The sequence below is a fragment of the Schistocerca serialis genome, chromosome 7 (genome assembly GCF_023864345.2).
Source record: "Schistocerca serialis cubense isolate TAMUIC-IGC-003099 chromosome 7, iqSchSeri2.2, whole genome shotgun sequence".
Taxonomy (NCBI): Eukaryota; Metazoa; Arthropoda; class Insecta; order Orthoptera; family Acrididae; genus Schistocerca; species Schistocerca serialis.
Window position 1 is genome coordinate 91782308 of NC_064644.1, and position 27585 is coordinate 91809892.

At 43.2% G+C, this 27585-nt stretch overlaps 1 protein-coding gene across 1 annotated transcript in view; it reads left to right on the forward strand.

Moving 5' to 3' along the window:
- Positions 1-27585, forward strand: part of LOC126412906 (uncharacterized) — a 660163-nt gene that overhangs the window by 449071 nt on the left and 183507 nt on the right. Inside the window, exon 5 of the mRNA XM_050082795.1 lies at positions 12781-12972. Coding sequence (XP_049938752.1) covers positions 12781-12972 — 192 coding nt within the window. The remainder of the gene's footprint in view (positions 1-12780; positions 12973-27585) is intronic.

Consider the following 27585-nt stretch of genomic DNA (forward strand, 5'->3'; position numbering starts at 1 on the left):
TGTATATTAAATTGCTTCTTAGTATTTTCATTTCGTACCCTATCCATCCTTGTTTATTCTTTAGCGCTCCTTACATACCCCATTTCTGTCAATTATGTTTTTCTCGGTTGCTTTTGAATCGGTACCTAGCTTTCGCTGCCATACAGCAATTACTTCATAATATTTCATTTTCGTTTGTTTGCTAACTTCATTTTTTAACGTGTGAAGTAGGATGTCTAATGAAAACTTTAATAGGAAGGCGTAAGTGTGATACAGAGGCTAGGAGAGTTATTGGAGTCCTGATCAAAAAAAAGAATATGGGGGTAGGTCGATATCGTGTGCGTTGGGTTGATGTCACGACAGAAATCTGGGTCAGAAGGAGGAGACCTGTTGAAACAAATTTGGGACAGGTTAAGGAGGATGAAGAAGAATGGGAGGAAGAAAGGAAGGAAGATTAGTGTTTGACGTCCCGTCGACATCGAGATGATTAGAGACGGAGCATAAGCTCGGATTTTTCCAAGGATCGGGAAGGAAATCGGCCGTGCCGTTACAAAGGCATCCTTCTGGCATTTGTTTGGCGCGGTTTAGGGAAGCCAGGGAAAATATAAATCTGTATGGTTGGACGTGGATCTGAACCGTCATCTTCCCGAATGAAAGTAAAGTGTGCTAACCACTGTGGCATCTCGCTCGCTGGGAGGGTGGAATATGGACAGATGGTGAGACTGGAGAGTATTGGAGGACTGGAGATCGTTGAGCAGACAGTGCGGTTTTGATATTGGACTTCCCGCGATATTTAGGATTTGTCAAAGTTGAGATCTACCTATGTATTTTTATTCGGCACAACAGAGGAGTCGTCATCGGTAGTTTATCAAATCGAGAACCCTCGTCGATATCTATACCTCGTGCTTGCTTCTTTGTCCAAGGTTGCAAGTCCAAGGATTTGTATGAGGTTGGAGTTTATTTTAAATTTGTGCGGAACAAAAAGGAAAAAAAGTAGCATGACATTTATTATAACTGGGCACAAAAATGTATTGCTCCGCATATCAGTATTGCTATCATACTATTTATTAGAACCTTTCAAACTGTCGCTCCTGTTGTTCCGCTAGTAGCTGTCCTAACTCACTGAACACTCCCCAGAACTCGCCCCAGGTTCAGTTTAGGCGATTTGCTTTACCAAGGTGACTTGTAACGTCAGTCTTACAGCGTCAGCCAATCCCTATCGGAATTACGAAGTGTCTTATGGAGCAAATGACCATCTGTACACTCTGCAACGAGATTTCAGTGCGGTTCAATGAATTAAAATATAATTCTGGAACCGTCACAGATTTACGATACTGTTGACATGTAAGTCATGTTTATAACATACTGGTTGAACAGGAGTCGCATTGCCATTGACGGGCCAAAAAACAAAATAAAACGAAAGTCACTGCAGAAGGTAAAAATAATAACCAAACGGATGGTAGCTAATATACACTGCGTGCCAGAAAACCTGAAGCACCATGAGCGTAGGAGGAAACGAAATGAAAGGTTATGTGATGCTATTTCGGTGACAACAGAATACAGACAGATTCACAAGGAATTTTTCCAGTAAGAGCTCGTTTATAAGAACGACGTTACACCCGCTCTGGCCTGGATATGCGCGTTGAATAGGCGGGCATTGTGTCATTACGCCGGTGTGTCCTCTCCTGAGGAAAGCTGGCCCACAACTGTTGTAAATTATTCTGGATACTAGCACTGGGACGCAACAGACATTCGAGGTAGTCACACTTATTTTGCATCGGAGACAGATCCGTGATCGTCTTGGCTACGAGAGTACCTCAACATCAAGTAGACAGATCATTGAGACACATGCCTTGAGTGGTCGAGTACTGCCCTGTTCAAAAATGGCACCACGATATTGTCGTAGGCGACGTAACACATGAGGGTGAAGGATGCTCGGGACGTACCAGAGTGCGAAGAGAGTTTCTCAATCACTACCAGTCGCGACCTGAAGTAATACCCGATGGCTCCCCACGACGTGAAGCCAGGAGTAAAACTGCTGTGCCTCTCTGAAACCTTGGAAGGACGGCATCTATCTCGAGATCGCCGTCACATTCGACGATGGTAGTTATCTATTGTAGTTTAGATTAATTTCTGAACACAGTTCGGTACAATTCACCGGCGACCCATGACTCCATCTCACGGCAACAGTCCAAACTCAGTCGTTTGTGTTGTGCTGTTAACGGCAACGTGCGCATTGGACGGCAATTCCCTAGTCCGGCTGTTACTAGTCTCCGACCAGTAGTGTGGGATCACCATGAATGTTACAAGAAGTCCATGGATTGTTCTCAGGTGGCAGGAATAGATGTGCTTGGTGCACAAAACGGCGATCAACCATTGCTGTGATAAGACTTGGTCGACTGGAGCCTTCACGACGAGTGTGCCTGCCTCACATTGCCGCACCGTCCAACATCGGGCCACTGTCATATCCGAATGTCCGGATATTGCACTATTCGACCAGCCGACCATATGACACAACGAACCGGCTTTTCAAACTCTGTCATGTGCTGATAACGCTCTCTGGAACATGTATGTGGTATCTCCCTATTCTTCACAGCGGTCCTCAGATACTGTTCACGCCTTATACAATGAGGCGAAAAAAGTCACAAGATAGCTCCTAATATAGTGTCGAATCTCCTTTTTGCCCGGCGTACTGCTTGCAACTCGATGTGGCATGGACTCAACAAGTCGTAACAAGTCCTCCGCAGAAATACTGGCGCCTACTAACGCTATTGTCATCCATAACAGTGATAGCGTTGTCAGTGCAGGATGTTGTGCACGAACTAACCTCTCGATTATCTCCAATAAATGGGATTCATGTCAGACGATTTGGGTGGCCAAACATTCACTCGAATTGTCTAGAATGTTCTTCGAACCTGTCGCTGACTATTGTGGGCTGGTGACACGACATCTTTCTTTGGGAATATGAAGACCATAAATGGCTGCAGATGGTCTCCAAGTAACCGAGCATAACTATTTCCAGTCAATGATTGGTTCAGTTGGATCACAGGACCTAGCCCATTCCATGTAAACACAGCCTACACCATTATGTAGCCACCAAGAGCTCGCACAGTATCTTGTTGACAACTTGGGTCCATGGCTTGGAGGGACCTGCGCCACACTCGATCTCTGCCATCAGCCCTTACCAACTGAATCATCAGACTAGGCTACAGTTTTACAGTCATCTAGGCTCCAGGGATACAAGCTGACGTCGCAAGCTGAAGATGAAGAGATAGAGAAAGTATATGAGGATACAGAATGGGTAATTCAGTACGTGAAGAGAGATGAAAATCTGATAATCATGGGGGGCTGGAATGCTGTTGTACGGACAGGAGTAGAAGAAAGGGTTGCGGGAGAATATAGGCTTGATACTAGGAATGAGAGAGAAGAAAGACTAAATGAGTTCTGCAATAAATTTCAGCGAGTAATAGCCAATGACCTTTTCAAGAATCACAAGAGGAGGAGGTATACTTACAAAAGGCCGGGAGGAACAGAACGATTTAAATTAGATCACATCATGGTCAGGCAGAGATTCCGAAATCAGACACTGGATTGTAAGGCGTACCCACGAGCAGATGTACACTCAGATCACATTTTAGTATTTATGAAGAGTAGGCTGATGTTTAAAAGGCTATCTGGAAGAATCAATGCCCGAATAAGTGGGATACAGATATACTAAGGAAAGAAGAAATACGCTTGAACGTCTCAGAGGCTGTAGATACTGCGATATGGAGTACCTTGGTAGGCAGTTCTGTTGAAGAGGAATGGACTCCTCTAGGGTATTCACAAAAGCTGGAAGGAAAAACATATGTACAAAGAAGTTAACTGAAAAGAATATACGGGTAACAGAAGAAATACTTCAGTTGATCGATAACAGAAGGAAGTACAAAAACGCTCAGCGAAATTCAGGAATACAGAAATACAGGTCGCATACGAATGAAATAAACAAGAAGCGGGGGAAAGCTAAGAAGAAACAACTGCACACGAAGAATATGAAGAAATTGAAAAAAGAAGTGATTGTTGAAAAAGATTGATTCAGCACAGAGTAAAGTCAAAAAAAATTCGGTGAAACTAAAAGTAAGGGTGGTAACATTAAGAGTGGCATGCGAATTTCGCTGCTAAATGCAGAGGAGAGAGCGGATAGATGGAAAGAGTACACTCAAAGCCTCTATGAGGGGAAGAAAAAACAGGAGAAACAGAGCATCCAGTAATTTCTAGCATCATAGGAGTAAGTGCCAACAAAACGATTATTCACAATGGTGTGTAGAGCTTATGACACCGGTAATATAACGTCAGACTTTCGGGAATAACTCATTCACACAACTCCCAAGACTGCAAGAGCCAACAAGTGCGAGAATTATCGCACAATCGGATTAACAGCTCATGCATCCAAGTTGCTCACAAGGATAATATACAGAAGAATTGAAAAGAAATTAAGGATCTATTAGATGACGATCAGTTTGGCTTTAGGAAAAGTAAAGGCACCAGAGAGGTAATTCTGACGGTGCATTTGATAATGGAAGCAAGACTGAAGAAAAATCAAGACACGTTCCTAGGCTATGTCGACCTGAGAAGAGCGTTCGATAATGTAAAATGGTACAAGATGGTCGCAATTCCAGGAAAAATGTGGGTAAGCTATAGGGAAAGACGGGTAATATTCAATTTGGACAAGAATCGAGAGGGAACAGTAAGATTGGAAGACCAAGAACAAAGTGCTAGGATTAAAAAGTATGTAAGACACGAACGTAGCCTGTCGCCCCACTGTTCAGTCTACACAGCGGAGAAGCAATGGCGGAAATAAAAGGAAGGTTCTTCTGGTGTGGTTAAAGGTTAAAAGATATCAGTGATAAGATTCGCTTACAACATAGCTATCTTTAGTGGAAGTGAAGGAGAATTACAGGACCTGTTGAATGGAATGAAGAGCCTAATGAGTACAGCGTATAAATTTAGTGCAAAACGAAAAATGACGAAAGCAAATGGAAACGGCGACAAACTTAACATCAGAATTGGGGATCACGAGGCAGACGAAGAATTCTGCTATATAGGCAGCGAAATAGCCCATGACTGATGTAGCAAGGAGGACATCAAAAGCACACTAGCATTTCTGGCCAAGAGAAGTCTACTAGTATCAAACATAAGCCTTAATTTAAGGACGAAATTTCTGGGAACGTACATTTGGAGCACAGCATTATATGGTAGTGAAACATGGACTTTGGGAAAACCAGAACAGAAGAGAATCGAAACATTCGAGAGGTGTTACAGAAGAATGTAGAAAATTAGGTGGACTGATAAGGTAAGCAATGAGCAAGTTCTCTGTAGAATCGGCGAGGAAAGGAATATAAGGGAAACACTAACAAGACGAAGGGACAGCATGATAGTACATACGGTAAGATGTTACGGATTAACTTCCTTTGTAGAGGATAAAAACTGTAGAGCAAGACATAGATTGGAATACATCCACCAAGTAACTGGGGACATTGGTTGCAAATGCTACTCTGAGATGAAGAGGTTGGCACAGGAGAGGAATACATGGTGGGCCGCATCAAAACGGTCAGAAGACTGATGACTCTAGAGAAAGGTGCAACCGACACGGTCAACAGCCCAGGAGAGGCGCTGCAGGCGATGTCCGCTATTAGCAAAGGCACTCGCGTCTATCGCGTGTTGCCATAGCCCATTAACGCCAAATTTCGCTGCACTGTCTTAAGGAATACGCTCGTCGTACGTTCCACGTTGATTTCTGCAGTTATTTCATGCAATGTTGCTTGTCTGTTAGCACTGACAACTCTACGCAAACGCTGCTGCTCTCGGTCGTTAAGTGAAGGCCGTCAGCCACTACGTTCTCCGTGATGAGAGATAATGCCTGAAATGTGATGATCTCGGCACTCTCTTAACACTGGGGTCTCTTTTATTAAATTCCATAACAAAGATTTCCTAAATGGAACGTCTCTTGCGTCTGGCACCAACTACCATTCCGCGTTCAATGTCGGTTAATTTCCGTCATGCGGTCATAAACACGTCGGAAAACTTTTCGCTTGGATCACCTGACAACAAATAACAGCTCTCATAATGTACTTATATCTTGTGTACGTGATACGACCTCCCACTGTGTAAGTGCATATAGCTACACAAGACTTTTTCCACTTCCGTGTATATACAATATTAGGTTTGGTAACAACGCTAAACACGAACATCACCTACGCACTCAAATGGCCGATCTACCTGCCACAGAGAATTGCAAACTCTAAACAGTTACGTACCCACCGATCTCGTGTACGTGTATGGAGTTCCGATACTGTGTTCTGGCTGCACCATTTTTTTTTTTTTTTTTTTTTTTTGTCAGGCATTACATATAAATCAAAAGATTGAATTTATTTCATATATTAGAAATCTGGACTGTATATTTCATTTGTTTCAGAATGCATTTCCAAAGATAGTGTTGAATAGTAAGTTAATCAGTCATCTCATAACACGCTTTGCGGGAAATTATCCCTCACAAAACCTATTACGTGATATTGTGAATAAGAGGCGGTCTGACTTCTAATAAATGTTAATAAAGAAGGAGAAATTTTCGAAAAGGAGAACTAAATACGAAAGGTTAAATCACTTCAAGAGGTCTTGTAAAGTAAATCTGAATAATAGTATTGACACGAAAAAGACGGATAATTTCAAGGAAATTTTATGTATTAGCGGAAATTCTTTTATGATACGTTCCTTTTTTTTGAGTCATCAGTTTTCTGATGATTCGATGTGATCCGCCACGAATTCCTCTCTTGCACAAACCTCTCTTCTCAGAGTAGCACATGTACCCTACGTCCTCAGTATTCCACTCTCTGATTACCTCTGCGGCTTTTACCTCCTACGACTCCCTCTGGTACTATAGAAGTTATTCCCTGATGTCTTAAGTCCTATTATAGGTCCCTTCGCCTTATCAGCGTTTTCCACATATTCCTTTCTTCGTCGATTCTGCGTAGAAATTGCTCATTCTTTGTCGGTTCCCCTGATTTTCAACAACTTTCTGTAGTGCCACATCTCACATTATTCGATTCTCTTCTTTTAAGGTTATTCTTACATCCTTGACTCGCTGCCACACAATGCTATGCTACAAACTTACATTCTCAGAAATTCGTTCCTGAGATTTAGGCGAATGTTTGTAACTAGTAGACCTCTCTTGACCGATAATACCCAGTTTCCCTGTGCCTATGTGCTTTTATGACATCCTTGTTTCGTCCATCATGTATTATTGTGCTTTTAAGATTGCAGGATTCCTCAACTTCGTCTGCTTCGCGGTCCTCAAAAGACAAAGAAATATAATATTCGTCAAATTTATTTGAAAAAGATCTTTGACGTGGAGCTAAAAAGGGGTATTAGATTGTCGTCATATTTTTCTTCAAAGTTCATGATGGTGGTCAACAACTTGTTATTTTGCGCTACAGTTGCTTGTTCTACAATTGCATTGTGCTTGTGCATTTGGAAGAGAAGCGGCGGAAAAAGGGAAAGATACTTGGCAAAAATTTTGAGTTTTACGTCGAGATAGCAAAAGCCTTGTTATGAGAGCTATAAGTGGAGGACGTCAAGTCTTATATAAATTATTTACAAATGCATGAGAGTGCATTTCAGTATTTGCTCAGTAAAGTGGTTATTCATATTACAAAACAGAACACTCACTTGAAAAATGATTTGTGGAAACGACTGACTCACCATTACACTCGATTTCTTCATGCAGGGGCGAGATATTCTAATTTATACTACAGCAATCGAATGTCTCAGTCCACATTAACCAAAATAATTCCAGAAACGTGTGAAGCGATTTATAAAGCGCTGAAGGAGGAATATCTAAAGGTAAATAAATGTTTAGTACATTATATGGGCAATAACCATTATTTATATTTTTGAATAATTTAATTAAAAGAATCAGTGTTCCAACAACAAAGTTAATGAAAAGTACGAAACAGATCAAGTACTCTTTAACTTGTGGCAGTTAACTAGAGTTCAAAAATAGACAAAGTAGAATGGAAAGCTAAGAATTTTTGTTTCGTTGTATAGTGTCACCACCTCCCCTATTCTGGGTTTGCTGGAACTCTGCCCGATGTTTCTAAATGTACAGGGTGATGGTTGTAGCTGTGGTTATGGATATGAAATCACCTGCAGCACATTCCACTTGCCCATCAGCACACGATTAGCAGCATGCATTGTGCCTCTTGCTCACCCCCCACTCCAGTCTAGGCAAGGTTATTAAAAAGAATGGAAGAAACACACCAACTAAAGTTTGAATCCATGTTTACAAACAAACTAGAGTGACGTCAAATAGTTGTAGCAATGTCAGCGCTCCAAGCGGTTGCATTTGACATTAAACAGAATATGAACGACTTTTATGATAAAATCTACAGCGAGGCGTTAGACTTTATCATGTTTCTTTGACGAAAGGCCACATTTGACGAAGTTCCCTTTTACGCTGTCAAATTTCTTTGACATAGATATTTGACATATGAACTTTGACAAAGAAATATGATAGTGTAATACCATCCTTACGTGAAGGTAATGAACAAACGGACCTCCTCCCAAATGGCTGCAAATCAACTGCTCGCAACCGATATTTTATTTTCAGCCATAGGGTTGGAAACATTCTTATAAAACCAAAACCGATGGGTAAAAAGAAATTTTCAAGTCAAATAGTATTTGACGCGAGAGAGGAAAAACATGTGAATTTATGTTACCAATATAGCAAGCATGCAGAAATCCTCCATCTTGGATGCAGTCGTTCTTTTCAAGTGGAGAAAATTGATGTGACATATCAAACAGATAGAGATATACGCGAGAGAAGCAATGATGTCTCCCATTTGAACATGGCTTTCATGACTCAATAGTTATTATCTGCATTCAAGATGCCGGCTACCAAAATGTCCGCTATTTTGGTAACAGACTTACAGGTTTAACCCCCACCCCCTCCTTTCTCTTCTACTTGACTTTAAATTTCAGTTTATCCACCTGTTATTGTTTTAGAAGGATGTTTCCGCATCTACTGAACATCCTGGGGAATTACACCAGAATAATATTTTTAAGGCGTAATACAGCCAATCAAATTCTGCCCTTTGAGAGTGAAAGTGGGAACATCGTCGGCACAGGACGGGCGGGCGTAGTCCCTGACGGCTAAAATGGAAGTAGTCATGGAAAGCTTGGGATTTTATCTGAATTGGACGCGCCAAGATTACCGAGAAGTTTTTGTGCAAGGACTTTGCAACGAAAGACTTTCCAGCCATATACACTGCAAGATAAAAAACTACACACCAAGAACAAATTATCGGAATTAGACGGAAATCGGTAGATGTGATTTTCTTGTACAGACAAACAAACGATTGCAATTTTAGAAAAAAATGGATGATTTATTCAAGAGAGAGCTCCACAAATTTAGCAATTTAATAACGTGTTGGTCGTCTTCTGTCCCTTATGCAAGCAGTTATTCGCCTTGACGTTGATTGATAGAGTTGTTGGGTTTCCACCTGAGGGATATCGTGCCAAATTCTGTCGAACTGAGCAGTAAAATCGTCAGTATCGCGAAATGGTTGGAGGACGGTGTAAAGAACTCTCCAGACGTTCTCAGTTGGGTAGAGATCTGGTGAGCCTCCTGGCGAAAGTAGGATTTGGCAACGACAAAGACAAGCATTAGAAACTCTTGCCGTGTGTGGGATGGCGTAATCTTGCTGAAATGTAAATCCAGGATGGCTGAACCGCATGGAATATCGTCGACATACCGCTGTGCTGTAGGTATGCCGTGGATGAAAAACAAAGGGGTCTTGCTATGAAAAGAAGTGGCCCAGCAGGCCGTCTCTCCTGGTAATCGCGCCAAATGGCGACTGACAGTCGGGGTGGTGTCCCACCACTGTCTGGGGAGTCTCTAGACACGTCTTCATTGGTCACCGGGTGTCAGGTAGAAGCAGTACTCATGACGGAACACAGTTCGACTCCAGTAAATGAGATTCCAGGCCGAAGACATGTCTGGAGACATCTAAGACAGCGGTAGGATACCAACCTGACCGTCGCCCAATACGGCCTGACAACCAGTAGTAGCTGCCTAGGGTGCCATTTCATTTCATTTCATAGAAGGACCTCTTTGGTTGTCATCCGCGGCACCCTTACAGCACAGCTGTTTGTTGACCGTATTCAATTCACCCTCCCCTCCCCCCCCCCCCCCCCACCCCGCCACAAGTTAGTTGCCCTTAATGTTAAGCCACCCTCGACTTACATTTCTGGAAGACAATGCCCGCCCACTCACGGAAGGAGTTTCTATTTTCTGTATTCGTGCTTGCAAACCCTACCTTGTCCAGCAAGGTCTCCGCATATCTCCACTACTGAGAAAGTTTGGAGAATTATGTGCAGGGCCCTCAAACCATCTCCGGATTTTGACGATCTAACGCACTAAATGGATAGAATTAGGCACAATATCCCTCAGGAGACCACCCAACAAATCTTTCAATCAATACCAAGCCAAATTACTGCTTGCATAAGGGCCAGATGTAGACTACCGCTTCGGCCGGCCGGGGTGGCCGAGCGGTTCTAGGCGCTACAGTCTGGAACTGCGCGACCCATCCCCCATTGGTGCGGGATGACACAGAATACTGCAGTCAGTCCTTTAGTTGTTCTCGGATGGCGGGCGCAGATGTGAAGGGGTTACAATGTACTAAGGGTGCAGCACGGCGATCCTCCCTTGTGGTGGTCAGACATTGTCGACCGGAACCTACGTGACGAGTATACCTGCTCTTGCGTTGCCAAGCTGCCCAACTTGGGGCCACTTTGGAATCCAAATACCCCTAAATCTATGTAGTCCGAGATTCGACCAGCTGGCCAATCGGAGACCCTCAATGGGGCCCCTTTCAAAGCCTGTCAAGTGCTGATAATGTGTCTCCTACTACATTTTCACGTTTCTCACACTGTTCATTCACTATCTTACCCTTTTCATTTCCGTTATATACCATAATAGGCCGGAAAACAACAATAAATTCGAAATTAAAACTGTGTGCCGGACCGAGACTCGAACTCGTGACCTTTGCCTGTCGCGGGCAAGTGCTCTACCGTCTGAGCTACCCAAGCACGACTCCCAGTCCGTCCTCACAGCTTTACTTCTGCCAGTACCCCTCGTCTCCTATCTTCCAAACTTTACAGAAGCTCTCCTGCGAATCTAACCCATGTCTCCGCAAATCCTTTCAGGAGTGCTAGTTCTGCAAGGTTCGCAGGAGAGCTTCTGTAAAGTTTGGAAGGTAGGAGACGAGGTACTGGCAGAAGTAAAGCTGTGAGGAGGGGTCGTGAGTCGTGCTTGGGTAGCTCAGGTGGTAGAGCACTTGCCGCGGAAGGCAAAGGTCCCGAGTTCGAGTCTCGGTCTGGCACACAGTTTTAATCTGCCAGGAAGTTTGATATCAGCGCACACTCCGCTGCAGAGTGGAAATCTCATTCTGAATAAACTCGAAATATAGTAATGCGCGACCACTACGGTCCCAGGTTCGAATCCTGCCTCGGGCATGAATGTGTGTGATGTCCTTAGGTTAGTTAGGTTTAAGTAGTTCTAAGTTCTAGTGGACTGATGACCTCAGAAGTTAAGACCCATAGTGCTCAGAGCCATTAGACTACCGCTTTCTTGACTTGCCCAATTTGTGAAGCTCTTTCTCATAAAAAATTATCCAATTTTTGTAAAATTGCTATCATTTGTTTGTCAATACATGTACATCACTTCTACCGATTTCTGTCCCATTCGGATAATTCCTCCATGGTGCGTCTTTCTTTTTTTTTCTCTTAAGAGTTTATAAAAAGATGTTCGAGAAATCTGAGGAAAGGAGAGTGGGGAGGAATTTTATCAGCTCATGGTTTCTCTCTTTCGCCCTCCACCTCTTAAGGGGGGTAGGACGTCAAACGGGCCGACTTCGAGGAGGAGAGGCACCACAGGACATTTTAATTTGCACTGTCTATACTTTTACAAATAAATTCATAAAACTTTGTCAGGATGACCAGGAAAGATTCAGAATTCACATTCATAGCAGTGAAAGTTCAAAAACACGAAAAAAATAATATTTTTTAAATGTGAAATTTCATGATTTTTTCACTTACTGTTGGCTGCATTTGTTGCTATATGTACACTTTTTTTCATAAGTAAGAGAGATTCTTCGATGAATTTTGCACAGCTTACAAACCATACTTAGAGGTGTACAAAACCCTAGAATTTATTTACTCTATGGAAAAATGAATGGGCTGTTACGTTTTTAACTTCGTGTTTAGAGAAAACTAGAATTTTATAGTTAATTATCTCAATTTTCACCACAGTTTTTAACAGATTTGGGAAACTCTAGAGTTTCGTACACCTGTAAGTATGGTTTGTATGCTGTGCAAAATTCATCGAAGAATCTGTCTTACTTATGAAGAAAAGTGTACCTACAGCAACAAATGCAGCCAATACAAAGTGAAAAAATGATGAAATTTCACATGTAAAAAAAAATGTTTTGTTATGTTTTCGAACTTCCTCTGCTATGAGTGTAAATGCTGAATCCTGCCTGGTCATGCTAACAAAGTTTTATGAATTTATTTGTAAAAGTATAGACAGTGTAAATTAAAATGTCTTGTGGTGCCTCCCTTGCTCCAAGTCGGTCCGTTTCACGTCCTACTCCCCTTAACACATCCAGACAGATACAGTCACCGGCAGGGCCCTATTGACCCATATGGTCAGCCTGTGCCTCTCACGAGTTCCGACAGCCTCAGTGACGGCCCGCGCTTGTGTGGCAGGTGCTGATGTGCGACAACCTGTCGCTGCCGTTCCGGGACGAGAGCTTCGACGCGGTGCTGTCGGTGGCCGTGGTGCACCACTTCGCCACCACGGAGCGCCGCGTGGGGGCGCTGCGAGAGCTGGCGCGCGTGCTGCGCATCGGCGGCCGCCTCATCATCTCCGTCTGGGCCATGGAGCAGCGCCACCGCAAGGTCTGTCGGCCCATCGCCTCTGTCTGTCTATCTGCCGCTGACCTCTGTCGTTCCTCACTCTACCAGCACACGTCATCACACTGAGCGCTACGTATGTTCTGTACGAGAAATGTCCGCGGACGAAATACTGCACTACTGGCCGTTAAAATTGCTCCACGAAGAAGAAATGCAGATGATAAACGGGTATTCGTTGGACAAATATATTATACTAGAACTGACATGTGATTACATTTTCACGCAATTTGGGTGCATAGATCCTGAGAAATCAGTACCCAGAACAACCAGCTCTGGCCGTAATAACGGCCTTGATACGCCTGGGCATTGACGCAAACACAGCTTGGATTGCGTGTACAGGTACAGCTGCCCATGCAGCTTCAACACGATACCACAGTTCATCAAGAGTAGTGACTGGTGTATTGTGACGAGCCAGTTGCTCGGCCACCATTGACCAGACGTTTTCAATTGGTAAGAGATCTGGAGAATGTGCTGACCAGGACAGCAGACGAATATTTTCTGTATCCAGAAAGGCCCGTACAGGACCTGCAACATGCGGTCGTGCATGATTCAGCTGAAATGTAGGGTTTCACAGGGATCGAATGAAGGGTAGAGCCACGGGTCTACATCTGAAATGTAACGTCCACTCTTCAAACTGCCGTCAATGCGAACAAGAGGTGACCGAGACGTGTAACCAATGGCACCCCATACCATCACGCGGGGTGATACGCCAGTATGGCGATGACGAATACACGATTCCAATGTGCGTTCACCGCGATGTCGCCAAACACCGATGCGACCATCATGATGCTGTAAACAGAACGGATTCATCCGAAAAAAATGACGTTTAACCATTCGTGCACCCAGGTTCGTCGTTGAATACACCATCGCAGGCGCTCCTGTCTGTGATGCAGCGTCAAGGGGGACCGCAGCCGTGGTCTCCGAGATGATAGTCCATGCTGCTGCAAACGTCATCGAACTGTTCACGCAGGTGGTTGTTGTCTTGCAAACGTCCCCATTTGTTGACTCAGGGATCGAGACGTGGCTGCGTGATCCGTTACAGCCATGCGGATAAGATGCCTGTCATCTCGACTGCTAGTGATACGAGGCCGTTGGGATCCAGCACGGCGTTCCGTATTACCCTCCTGAACCCACCGATTCCATATTCTGCTAACAGTCATTGGATCTCGACCAACGAAGGCAGGAATGTCGCGATACGATAAACCGCAATTGCGATAGGCTACAATCCGGACTGTATCAAGTCGGAGACGTGATGGTACGCATTTCTCCTCCTTACACGAGGCAGCACAACAACGTTTCACCAGGCAACGCCGGTCAACTGCTGTTTGTGTATGAGAAATCGGTTGGAAACTTTCCTCATGTCAGCACGTTGTAGGTGCCGCCACCGGCGCCAACCTTGTGTGAATGCTCTGAAAAGCTAATCATTTGTATATCACAGCATCTTCTTCCCGTCGGTTAAAATTCGCGTCTTCAATACATCTTCGTAGTGTGGCAATTTTAATGGCCAGTAGTGTATGACGTGTGACTTGGCCACATCTTTTATTTACCCATTCGCAAAAGCTGCTGCAGGCAAACGCAACAGCAAGGCGCCTACATGATACTCCGAAGACATGTGTGACGGCGACAAGAAATCAGGGTGCTTGTCACTGCAAGGGCGCAACACAGCTTGTGGTCTATGACTATGTAGATCCCATATAATTGGAGCCTTAAGACATACCTGTACGCTATATGATCAAAAGTATCCGGACACCTCTATGTAATCCGCATTACATAGAGGTGTCCGGATACTTTTGATCATATACTCGCCAGTATGAAAAGAGGTGCGAAATATTGTGTTGAAAGTGGCTGAGCAGTAACAGCAGGAGGGCTCAGTCACTTCTCACGTGTACTGGTCGTAGAACGTCACCAGAATGACAAAGCCATCAGGGACGCTTCTACAGCTGCCCAAGTCAACTGTTGACGACTGTGTACAAGTTAAAGGGTAATAATGGTAAAATTTTTTTTATATTCTACTTCCACCATTTTGATTTAGCCTCAGGCAGTGGCGTGAGCAGTTACATAAGCCACTCCACAGCACTTGTGGCCGGCTCCCGCGCTATTATGCTGAGCTAGGTACGCGACCATGGTATTGCTGAGAGAGAGAGAGACACCAGCTTTCTGACACAAACCTGCCAGTAGGAGGACCGGCTGCCGCCACGTGAGGTACGCAAGAGGGTCGGAGAGGCACCGGTCGCTCTCTGGCCTGCCTGCTTCCTTACCCTCTGGACGTGTCCCCCAGTCTTCCTACTGAAGGCGAAATGCACTTTACGGACCATGTGCGGTTCACTCCGCGCGCGTATCCAGTTACCGCGAATATTGTTCCCGTTAGTGGTAGCCCTTGGCAATGAAACCCACTTTTCTCTGAATCCTAGCATTTCTCATTTTATGTCGAGGAAAAACTTCCCGGATGCCCTTCTGAGCTCCTGATACCATCCTGACCACGTAAAACTGACAAGTGGAAACGCAAAGACCAGCCAGAGTTCGTGAACTGACAGTCAGGTATAGCCGAGCATAGCAGAGGGTGGTTATACAAAAATCGTATGAAATCACTAAGGAACCACTCGTCAGTTCCAAAGTGCTGCCAGCAGTGACTGTGCATAGGCAGTAAAGAAGGCGGGGGTACAACGGTAGAGCAGCTCCTAGTAAGGAAACGAGTGCTTTGGGGTGATTGATCACGCTACGTCCTGTGGCAGTCCGATGGATTTGGAGAATACGTCGAGAACTTCACCAGACACCGTGTGTATTGCTAAAAGTGAAGTACAGAGGAGGAAAAATTTTGGAAATTTGTGGTAAGTTCCCATGGGATCAAACTGCTGAGGTTATCGGTCCATTGGCTAACACACTACTTGAACTAACTTACGCGAAGGACCAACACACACACATCCATGCCCGAGGGAGGACTCGAACCTCCGACGGGGGGAGCCGTCCGAACTGTGGCAAGGCGCCTCAGATGCGAGGCTACAGAGGAGGCGGTAGTACGGTGTAGGGGTGCTATTCGTGTTAGGATGACTCAATAAAACACCAAATGCAGAAGGATATGAACACGTTTTACAGTATTGTCTACTGAGACCTGAGTTTCTCCTGGCGTATACAACTTTCAAATAACTTCCGGGAATTCAGCCAGGTAACACTTTCAGCGACCGCCGATATTTCGGCGGGAGAACACCCCGCCATTTTCAAGGCGAACTGCAACGGACAGGCGGCGTACATGCAAATTTAATACCTCGGTTCTCGGAGAGAAGCAGGAAAGATAACACACACACACTGAACACTAGTGCCACCAAAGATGACCAAAGTCAGAGCTATCGATAGTGAGACTATGAATTCGCAGGTGAGGCAGCATTGACTCTGTTCCTCTGTTTTTTGACAAGGGAGAGAGCCGGATTCCAAACAGAGTTTAAACAGAAACCTCCATCCCTGTTAACGAGGTTGCTCGCTAATTTAATCTCAACTGCCTCCCTAATAAAACTGTCCCAATAGCTGGACGTGCATGCCAATATCTCGGTGTTATTATATAACATGGGGTGACCAGTATCCAAGCAATGTTCGGCAATAGCAGATCTATTTGGCTGCTGTAATCGTGTGTGCCGTTTATGCTCAGTACATCTGTCCTCCACGGTCCTGATAGTTTGACCAATATATGCCATGCCGCAGCTACACGGAATACGATATACACCCGCCTTACGCAGTCCAAGATCATCCTTAACGGAACTCAAAAGTGCTCGAATTTTATATGGAGGTTGGAAAACACATTTCACATCGTATTTCCGTAAAATACGACCGATCTTATTGGACGTGTTTCCTACGTAAGGTAAAAAGGCAGTAGACTTAGGTGTTGACTCAGAATTATCATCAATCACCCGATGTACAGTTGGTCGATAGCGCAACGCACGTTCAATCTGTCTATCACTATAACCATTTTGACGAAATGTAACTTCAAGATGGGACAGCTTAGCTGGCAAAGTCTCAGCGTCAGAAACGACATGTGCCCTGTGTACCAAGGTACGAAGTACCCCTTCACGCTGAGCCGAATGGTGACAACTATTAGCTTGTAAGTACAAGTCGGTGTGAGTACGTTTCCTGTAGACTGCATGTCCCAATGATCCATCATCTGCATCGGCGGTCGCTGAAAGTGTTACCTGGCTGAATTCCCGGAAGTTATTTGAAAGTATTGTCTACTGCCTACAGTAGAGGAACTGTTTGCAAAAGATGACTGTTTGTACCAGCCTGACAGTCTACACAGTGTACTATGTCACAACATAGCGTCTGTGAGCCAGCGGTTTTCAGTAACATTACTGAAGTGGAGAGTCCTGCTCAGAGTGCTACCCGGCCCCAAGACCGTCTACCTCGCCCCGACCCCAGCGTCCAAGACTACTAACTTCTCTGATTTCTGCTCTTAAGGAAGAATGAGCTCCTTTCCTCCACAGACATCCAGATTCCTCGTTCAAAGTGTCCTCAGCAGAGTCCAAGCCGTCATAAAGGCGAAGAGTGGACACACTCCATTTGTTGTTGTTGTGGCCTTCAGTCCTGAGACTGGTTTGATGCAGCTCTCCATGCTACTCTATCCTGTGCAAGCTTCTTCATCTCCCAGTACCTACTGCAACCTACATCCTCCTTCTGAATCTGCTTAGTATATTCATCTCTTGGTCTCCCTCTACGATTTTTACCCTCCACACTGCCCTCCAATGCTAAATTTGTGATCCCTTGATGCCTCAAAACATGTCCTACCAACCGATCCCTTCTTCTAGTCAAGTTGTGCCGCAAACTTCTCTTCTCCCCAATCCTATTCAATACCTCCTCATTAGTTACGTGATCTACCCACCTTATCTTCAGCATTCTTCTGTAGCACCACATTTCGAAAGCATCTATTCTCTTCTTGTCCAAACTAGTTATCGTCCATGTTTCACTTCCATACATGGCTACACTCCATACAAATACTTTCAGAAACGACTTCCTGACACTTAAATCTATACTCGATGTTAACAAATTTCTCTTCTTCAGAAACGATTTCCTTGCCATTGCCAGTCTACATTTTATATCTTCTCTACTTCGACCATCATCAGTTATTTTACTTCCCAAATAGCAAAACTCCTTTACTACTTTAAGTGTCTCATTTCCTAATCTAATTCCCTCAGCATCACCCGACTTAATTTGACTACATTCCATTATCCTCGGTTTGCTTTTGTTGATGTTCATCTTATATCCTCCTTTCAAGACACTGTCCATTCCGTTCAACTGCTCTTCCAAGTCCTTTGCTGTCTCTGACAGAATTACAATGTCGTCGGCGAACCTCAAAGTTTTTACTTCTTCTCCATATCAATGTCAATTAATAGATGTTCAGATATTTATCATCAAATAGCGTCAGGTGAAATGTGCTTTCCCTGCGCCGTTTGCTACCGACCAGCGCTGGTTGTGGAGATTTGCCGAAAGGTATTACCAGGAATACTATCCCTGAAGTCTCAGGACATGGAGATACCTGGCTCTGTGCCAGATCTACACGTCCTCATCCGATCCCTTCACAGTTCAACATGCACTGACTCCAGTTGTTAGAGACTAAGTCCATGTCACCTAGCTTGGGGCTGAGACAATGTGAAAGGTGTAGTAACATCTGCATATCTTTTCAGTGGCTATCGCATATGGAAGGAATGGTCATACAAGCAAATGAATGTGATATAATAATAGTAAAAAATAAATGATAAGGAATTTTTATGTCATAAACATGTACACTGTCTAATCATAAGGTGTAAGCTTTCACGGACGGCATGTTCATCAGTTAAAACTTCTGGGCTGAGAGCCCATGGTCGATCAGTAAAACTTCTTCTTCCTGACGTTTCGTTGCTAACTGTGGGCAACATCATCTGAGGTGAGCCAACGACTCGCTGCCAGGCCGTGGAGGTCCTGTTTATATAGAGCGCTTAGAGGGCACCACCATACGTCACGTGGGGCCAACTCTAAATCTATCTTTGACTAACGTCAGTATTCTCGATTGAAGGTAATCGATTGCCACATCGTTGGTGCAAAGTCAACCGCCATATCTTGTCTAACTTCCTCTTCTCTATTAAAATTACTGTGGTGTTTCTGAATCTCTGTAGCTTCCCTATGCACACGTGCATAATAACGCGATGTCGTGGCTAGCACGCTCGTCTCGCTAAATTTTATTTCATGACCACCGTCTTTAAAAACATGTCCCCCTACATCTACAGGGCTATTACAAATGATTGAAGCGATTTCATAAATTCACTGTAGCTCCATTCATTGACATATGGTCACAACACACTACAGATACGTAGAAAAACTCATAAAGTTTTGTTCGGCTGAAGCCGTACTTCAGGTTCCTGCCGCCAGAACGCTCGAGAGCGCAGTGAGACAAAATGGCGACAGGAGCCGAGAAAGCGTATGTCGTGCTTGAAATGCACTCACATCAGTCAGTCATAACAGTGCAACGACACTTCAGGACGAAGTTCAACAAAGATCCACCAACTGCCAACTCCATTCGGCGATGGTATGCGCAGTTTAAAGCTTCTGGATGCCTCTGTAAGGGGAAATCAACGGGTCGCAAGTTTCACGCGTAGCCCGCGGAAGTCGACGAATAAAGCAAGCAGGGAGCTAAACGTACCACAGCCGACGATTTGGAAAATCTTACGGAAAAGGCTAAAGCAGAAGCATTACCGTTTACAATTGCTACAAACCTTGACACCCGATAACAAAGTCAAACGCTTTGAATTTTCGGCGCGGTTTCAACAGCTCATGGAAGAGGATGCGTTCAGTGCGAAACTTGTTTTCAGTGATGAAGCAACATTTTTTTCGTAATGGTGAAGTGAACAGACACAATGTGCGAATCTGGGCGGTAGAGAATCCTCACGCATTCATGCAGCAAATTCGCAATTCACCAAAAGTTAACGTGTTTTGTGCAATCTCACGGTTTAAAGTTTATGCCCATTTTTCTTCTGCGAAAAGAACGGTACAGGACACGTGTATCTGGACATGCTGGAAAATTGGCTCATGCCACAACTGGAGACCGACAGCGCCGACTTCATCTTTCAACGGGATGGTGCTCCACCGCACTTCCATCATGATGTTCGGCATTTCTTAAACAGGAGATTGGAAAACCGATGGATCGGTCGTGGTGGAGATGACGATCAGCAATTCATGTCATGGCCTCCACGCTCTCCCGACTTAACCCCATGCGATTTCTTTCTGTGGGGTTATGTGAAAGATTCAGTGTTTAAACCTCCTCTACCAAGAAACGTGCCAGAACTGCGAGCTCGTATTAACGATGCTTTCGAACTCATTGATGGGGACATGCTGCGCCGAGTGTGGGAGGAACTTGATTATCGGCTTGATGTCTGCCGAATCACTAAAGGGGCACATATCGAACATTTGTGAATGCCTAAAAAAACTTTTTGAGTTTTTGTATGTGTGTGCAAAGTATTGCGAAAATATCTCAAATAATAAAGTTATTGTAGAGCTGTGAAATCGCTTGAATCATTTGTAATAACCCTGTAATTTATCGGTATGTCCTAGTCAACACGCGCTACGGGAGATCAATACGGACAGGACTTTTATTGTACTTACTGCTGATAAGGGTAATGCTACCGCCGTGATGAAGCCTGAGGACTACCATAGGAAGATCAGTGACCTCTTGGATTCTAACACTCACAAAAAAGCTTCTAAAGGATCCTACAACGAAAGTGTTAGGAGCTATGGACCGATTAATAAAAATGTCTCCCATTCATGCAGAGGATAAAAAACGAAAGCTTACCCTCCTAGATTATATGGGCTACCGGGGATACATAAGCCTAATGTCCCATTGAGACCGATTGTGAGCGCTATTGGATGGCCTACTCAAGATTTGGCTAGACATCTCGCCTCGTTGCTGCAACCGGCGGGGTCAGGAATTTTCACCTGCCTCGAGATGACTGGGTGTTTGTGTTGTCCTCATCATTTCATCATCATTCATGAAAGTGGCGAGATTGGACTGAGCAAAGGTTGGGAATTTGTACGGGAGCTGCTAACCGCGCAGTTGAGCGCCCCACAAACCAAACATCATCATCATCGTTGCTAGAACCGCATATTGGTAAAACTGATTATCACATTAGAAATTCCGTGCACTTTATTGGAAAACTGAAGGAGATTACTGTTAGTGCAAGTGACCTGATTTGACGATCAGCAGTATGAAACATTAGTCAGATCATTCGCTGAATTTGCATTTCTTGACATCAGCAGCAACGGATACAGATGTGCTTTCCAAATGTGGCATATGAATATGCCCGGCTCGAGTCCTGGTCTAGGACAAATTTTCGTATGGCTCAAATGCAGCGTACGTCAGCAAATGCGAAGTCCGTGAATAATTTGTAATTACTTTAGCAAATGGTGTGCTTTTTAATTAAATACTCCGAATTTTATGGCCACTCGTAAATATTCAGCATCAGGAACAGAAGCTTAGCACGGAAGAACATGAATGAGGTTAAGAACGTTTCCCTAACACAAGTGAAGTAAAATTCACACATATATTGATCCACTGCAGCTAAACGACTGATTCATGCATCTGTACAGCTGAAAATCTTTATTATATGACCTTACGTGGCGGGGGTGCTGAACAGTATTGTGTAACTGTGGTTCTTCTAATTCTCATACAATTCTGCTTTGCGGCTTCAAACATTTTAGACTATTCCACAATTTGCTGCATTGCAGTATGCAAATATAATTGCCATCCGAGACTTATCTCTACATATAAAAGGCAATGTCCTGATCCACTGACTGACTGATTCATCATCGCTCAGCTCAAAGCGCTAAGGATAGAAAGTTGAAGTTTGGTGAGGCTGTTGATCATATATTTTAGACATTGTTTAAAACGGGATTGTATGAAATTCCACTCCTAAGGGGGTGAAATAAGGGATGAAAGGCTTTTTGAAAGTATGTCGCTATTACGCGAATTTTTAAGCTAGAACTGCGAAAACTGGTATCTGTTTTCTTAGTCAGAAAATAGAAAATACGCGTTTCAGCTTTTTTGGAAATTTAACCGCTAAGAGGGTGAAATAGTGGGTGAAAGTTTTCTTCAAAATTAACCATTATTAAAGAACTAATAAACTATTTTACCGCTGCATCTATGACAACTGGTGTTTGACTTCTCGGTTAGAAACAAAAAAAAAATACGTCTTTCAGTGTTTCTGGAAATACAACCTCTAAGGGAGTGTAATATGGGATGAAAATTTTAAGAAAACATTTCGTTACACCAAAAAAATTTCAAACCTAGATTTATGAAAATTGGTGTTTCACTTCTCGGTTAGATATATGGAAATATTTGTTAGGGGATGAAAGTTGCTATTGAAATATCTCCACAAGAACGCAGAAGGCATGATAAACAAAACTTTCGACTCCAGCTACCAGAATCGCATTTGGTCAGAAGTACACTCGGAAAAGACCATTCTTATATGGCCTTAATTAGAGTGACAAGCTTAGAAGGCGTTGCAGTTAGTGAACAACATACAAATTATCTTAAATAAAAACAAACAATCTCTGCAGGCCAGTCCACGCGAAAGAAGCAGCGCTGGCGCTATGTTAAGCAACTAGCAGATAATTTAGCATCGATTGCCACTACGGGTTGTGGATACTTAATTGCCTGACCACAGATAAACTGACTACAATGGCGCGGAAACTCCACGCCGTTCCATCTTTAACTTTGGCCCGTTTACACCTTCTTGTCAGAGTGGCACTTCCGTACAATTTTTCTACGTATTACGATTATAAGATTCCCTATCCATGAACCAGCGCAGTTACAGAATTGTTTCTTACATTCGACACAAAAAAGAAATGTATTTCGTAATAAGCATCCACAAGAGAAATATGTATACAGGGTGATACAAAAAGGTACGGCCAAACTTTCAGGAAACATTCCTCACACACAAATAAAGAAAAGATGTTATGTGGACATGTCTCCGGAAACGCTTAATTTCCATGTTAGAGCTCATTTTAGTTCCGTCAGTATGTACTGTACTTCCTCGATGCACCGCCAGTTGGCCCAATTGAAGGAAGGTAATGTTGAGTTCGGTGCTTGTGTTGACATGCGACTCATTGCTCTACAGTACTAGCATCAAGCACATCAGAACGTAGCATCAACAGGTTAGTGTTCATCACGAACTTCATTTTGCAGTCAGTGCAATGTTTACAAATGCGGAGTTGGCAGATGCCCATTTGATGTATGGATTAGCACGGGGCAATAGCCGTGGCGCGGTACGTTTGTATCGAGACAGATATCCAGAACGAAGGTGTCCCGACAGGAAGACGTTCGAAGCAATTGATCGGCGTCTTAGGGAGCACGGAACATTCCAGCCTATGACTCGCGACTGGGGAAGACCTAGAACGACGAGGACACCTGCAATGGACGAGGCAATTCTTCGTGCAGTTGACGATAACCCTAATGTCAGCGTCAGAGAAGTTGCTGCTGTACAAGGTAATGTTGACCACGTCACTGTATGGAGAGTGCTACGGGGGAACCAGTTGTTTCCGTACCATGTACAGCGTGTGCAGGCACTATCAGTAGCTGATTGGCCTCCACGGGTACACTTCTGCGAATGGTTCATCCAACAATGTGTCAATCCTCATTTCAGTGCAAATGTTCTCTTTACGGATGAGGCTTCATTCCAACGTGATCAAATTGTAAATTTTCACAATCAACATGTGTGGGCTCACGAGAATCCGCACTCAATTGTGCAATCATGTCATCAACACAGATTTCTGTGAACGTCTGGGCAGGCATTGTTGGTGATGTCTTGATTTGGCCCCATGTTCTTCCACCTACGCTCAATGGAGCACGTTATCATGATTTCATACGGGATACTCTACCTGTGCTGCTAGAACATGTGCCTTTACAAGTACGACACAACATGTGGTTCATGCACGATGGAGCTCCTGCACATTTCAGTCCAAGTGTTCGTACGCTTCTCAACAACAGATTCGGTGACCAATGGATTGGTAGAGGCGGACCAATTCCATGGCTTCCACGCTCTCCTGACCTCAACCTTCTTGACTTTCATTTATGGAGGCATTTGAAAGCTCTTGTCTACGCAACCCCGATACCAAATGTAGAGACTCTTCGTGCTCGTATTTTGGACGGCTGTGATACAATACGCCATTCTCCAGGGCTGCATCAGCGCATCAGGGATTCCATGCGACGGAGGGTGGATGCATGTATCCTCGATAACGGAGGACATTTTGAACATTTACTGTAACAAAGTGTTTGAAGTCACGCTGGTACGTTCTGTTGCTGTGTGTTTCCATTGCATGATTAATGTGATTTGAAGAGAAGTAATAAAATGAGCTCTAACATGGAAAGTAAGCGTTTCCGGACACATGTCCACATAACATATTTTCTTTCTTTGTGTGTGAGGAATGTTTCCTGAAAGTTTGGCCGTACCTTTTTGTAACACCCTGTATATAAATAACAACATACAATAACCATAATATGCTAATTTTTATGTTGTATGAAGTGCTAGTGTTGTAACATCAGTGATATAAAGTATTGGTGTTATAAACAGTGACGAGAAACTGCGCGTCGGAGGTCGGAGGCAGGTGCATATCGAGCATAATGCAGTGCCGTAAACAGCCCAGATACTTTTCTACGACTGTTTCAGTTTTTATTGTTTTTTAGATATAGAAAGCAGAAGCATAAACACGTAGACGACGACGTGCCGAAAAGTAATGAATTAGAATTTTTTATATGAAAACTCTTAAAGCTTTTTAATTGAACCAAACGTGATTAACATTCTACATTTTTGTTCTCCATGTCCACATATTTGCAGTGCTCTGCGAGAAGGCTCCGAATTGTAGCGTTTAACATGGAAGTGTGTATCTTAAATACGTCGGTGCATGAGAAACAACATGTAATCCAGTGCGGAATTCCAAGAGTTCGTCCAGAGCACCCACTCCTTCAGCATGACAATGTCCGTCCACACACGAGCTCAGTGACATCTGCAACAATCCGACGCCTTTGCTTCACTGTCATCGATCATTCTCCATAAAATCCCGACGTGGACCCATCAGATTTTCATCTGTTTTCAAAACTTAAAGAACACCTTCGAGGAGTTCACTTTGATGGTGATGAAGAGAGGCAAATAGAGGTGAGTTTGTGGCTCCGTCAACAAGGTGAAACATTCTACAGTGATGGTATCAACAAACTGATGTCTCTTTGGGAGAAATGTGTTCGTCGCCAGGGTGATTATGTTGGGAAATACGTATGTATACATGAACAATAAAGACGTATAATGTCAATAACGTTCGTTTTACTTAAAAATCCGTGAGCGTTTCCACATAAAAATTCAGTACGCCCTCGTGGATATATGCACTCATATCTCATATTTTTATACCATTATCTCTCTAACTGTTACTCTGTGCCCATAGCACCCTTATTTTGAAGAAAGCGTAAAATGTCTCTAAACTGAAAAAACTCGTCTATCTCGGACTCATTATTATTTTTAAATTTTCATTTTCTCTTATTAACTAGTACATGTAGATATATTTTCCGTATTAATATTACTTCTAACACATAACTATTTTTACTGTTAATCATTATTACAATTATTATTATTATTATTATTATTATTATATTGGCGAATTCTCGCGAGAAATGGAAGACGTTAAGCAAATAACTCTATCAATTTTTCTTTGGCTTCTTATTGTTCTTCCAACATGCCATCATTGTTTCCGAAAAGGCTTGTTTACGCTCATCCGACCACTTTGGTCTGCACTGTGTTTCTTTTGGTTGCTCTGATATAACTTTCCATTTGTCTACTTCGTGTATGAAAGTGTCTCTTTCTAGGATGTTGGCAGGTCTTATGTTTGCATTATTTAGGCCCTTTCGAATTTCATCTAGCCAAGGTGTGGAATTCTTAAGTTAGGTTACATAATCTATTATTCTCTTCGTCGGTTGAGATGGCCAAAGAATGTTATTCGCTTTTTCGTAATATCAGTTTCGATGTTTGAGAACTTTTCTGTTGCTTTGATTGTAGTCTATAACCGTCTTGGGTAAGTCTTCCTCCTAGAATCTTCCTTATGATCTTTCTCTCTTCTTTTTTGATATCTACAAGTTGTTGTTTTCTGTTAAGGGTTAGTGTTTCACTTCCGTAGAGAATTGCTGGCTTTATGACAGTATGTTAGTGTCGAATTTTTGCCCATCTTGACATTGATTTTTGTGTTGAAGAGGTTTTGCGTTAACCCTAATCCTTTTTTAATTTTTGGGAGTTGATGTTGCAGTGCGATTTTTTTCAATACATGCCGGTTCGATGAATTCTCCAAGGTATTTAAAGTATGGGACCCTGTTAATTTTACTATATTTTGTTTTCAAGCTTGCAATTTCTGTTTTTGAACAAAAGAATTCGGTTTTCTCAAATTAAATTTGTAAACGTACTTTTTCTGCACGTTCCTTGATTACTTCCAGCTGTTTCACTGCAGTCTGCTCATCCTCTGTTAGTATCTCCAGGTCGTCCGCAAATGTAAAATATGGTATGTAGAGGTTGTTTTTGGCAACGCCCAGTCGGATTGGCTTCCAAACTCCACATTTCTTGAGTTCTTTCTCCCATTATTCCATAACTTTTTCTAGAACTACGTTGAACAGAATAGGAGAGAATCCATCACCTTGTCTCACACCTGTTTGAATGTCGAAGGGTTCTGAGATCTCTCCCATGAACTTCACTTTAGATTTCGTGCCAATTAATGTTTGTTTTATGATTTCTCGTGTTTTGTAGGCTAATCCCCTCTCTTCTAAAATTTGGAATAGTGAGGGCCTTTTCATTAAATCTTATGCTTTTCTGACGTCTGCAAATGTGCATATTACAAATTTTTGTCTGAGAGCTCGCATGTTGAGTATGGTTTTGAGGCTGAAAATTTGCTCAGGACACGACCTGTTCATACTGAATCCTGCTTGATATTCTGCTACTCTGGGTTCTAAATGCTGCTGTGTTCTATTCAAGAGACAAGCTGATAGAATATTTTAGGTGACTGGTAATGGAGAGAGCCCCCTATAATTTTTTACATCTGATTTATTACCTTTTTTATGTAGTGGATGAATCTGAGCAATCTTCCACTCATCCGGGATTTTTCGGTTTGCCAGAGGTTCTGGATTATTTGAGTAATTTCTTTGAGTGAATTTGGGCCTAAATTCAAGATTTCTGCTACAATTCCGTCCCCTCTAATGCTTTATTGCTTTTAAGTTTCTTGAGGTGCCCATAAATTTCTTCATGTGTTGGTGGTGACATTTCTGGCTGCTCTTTCGGCAATCTCTCTTTGGATTGTGGACAATTTAAAAGCTGTAAAAAATTTGGGGCTAGTACTTAGCAATTTTCTTTATTTGTCAGGGCCAATTTACCATCTTGTTTTCGAAAGCACAGGTTTTGTGGTGAGTACCCTTTGATCTGGTTTGCAAAGCTCTTACAAAAATCGTATGTATTGTAGTTTTTGAAATTTTCTTCGACTCACTGCAGTTGCTCACTGACATATTTTCGTTCAATTTCTCTTAAAATCTTGGAAGTCTGTTTGCGCATTTCGAAAAATTTCTTCTGTGTT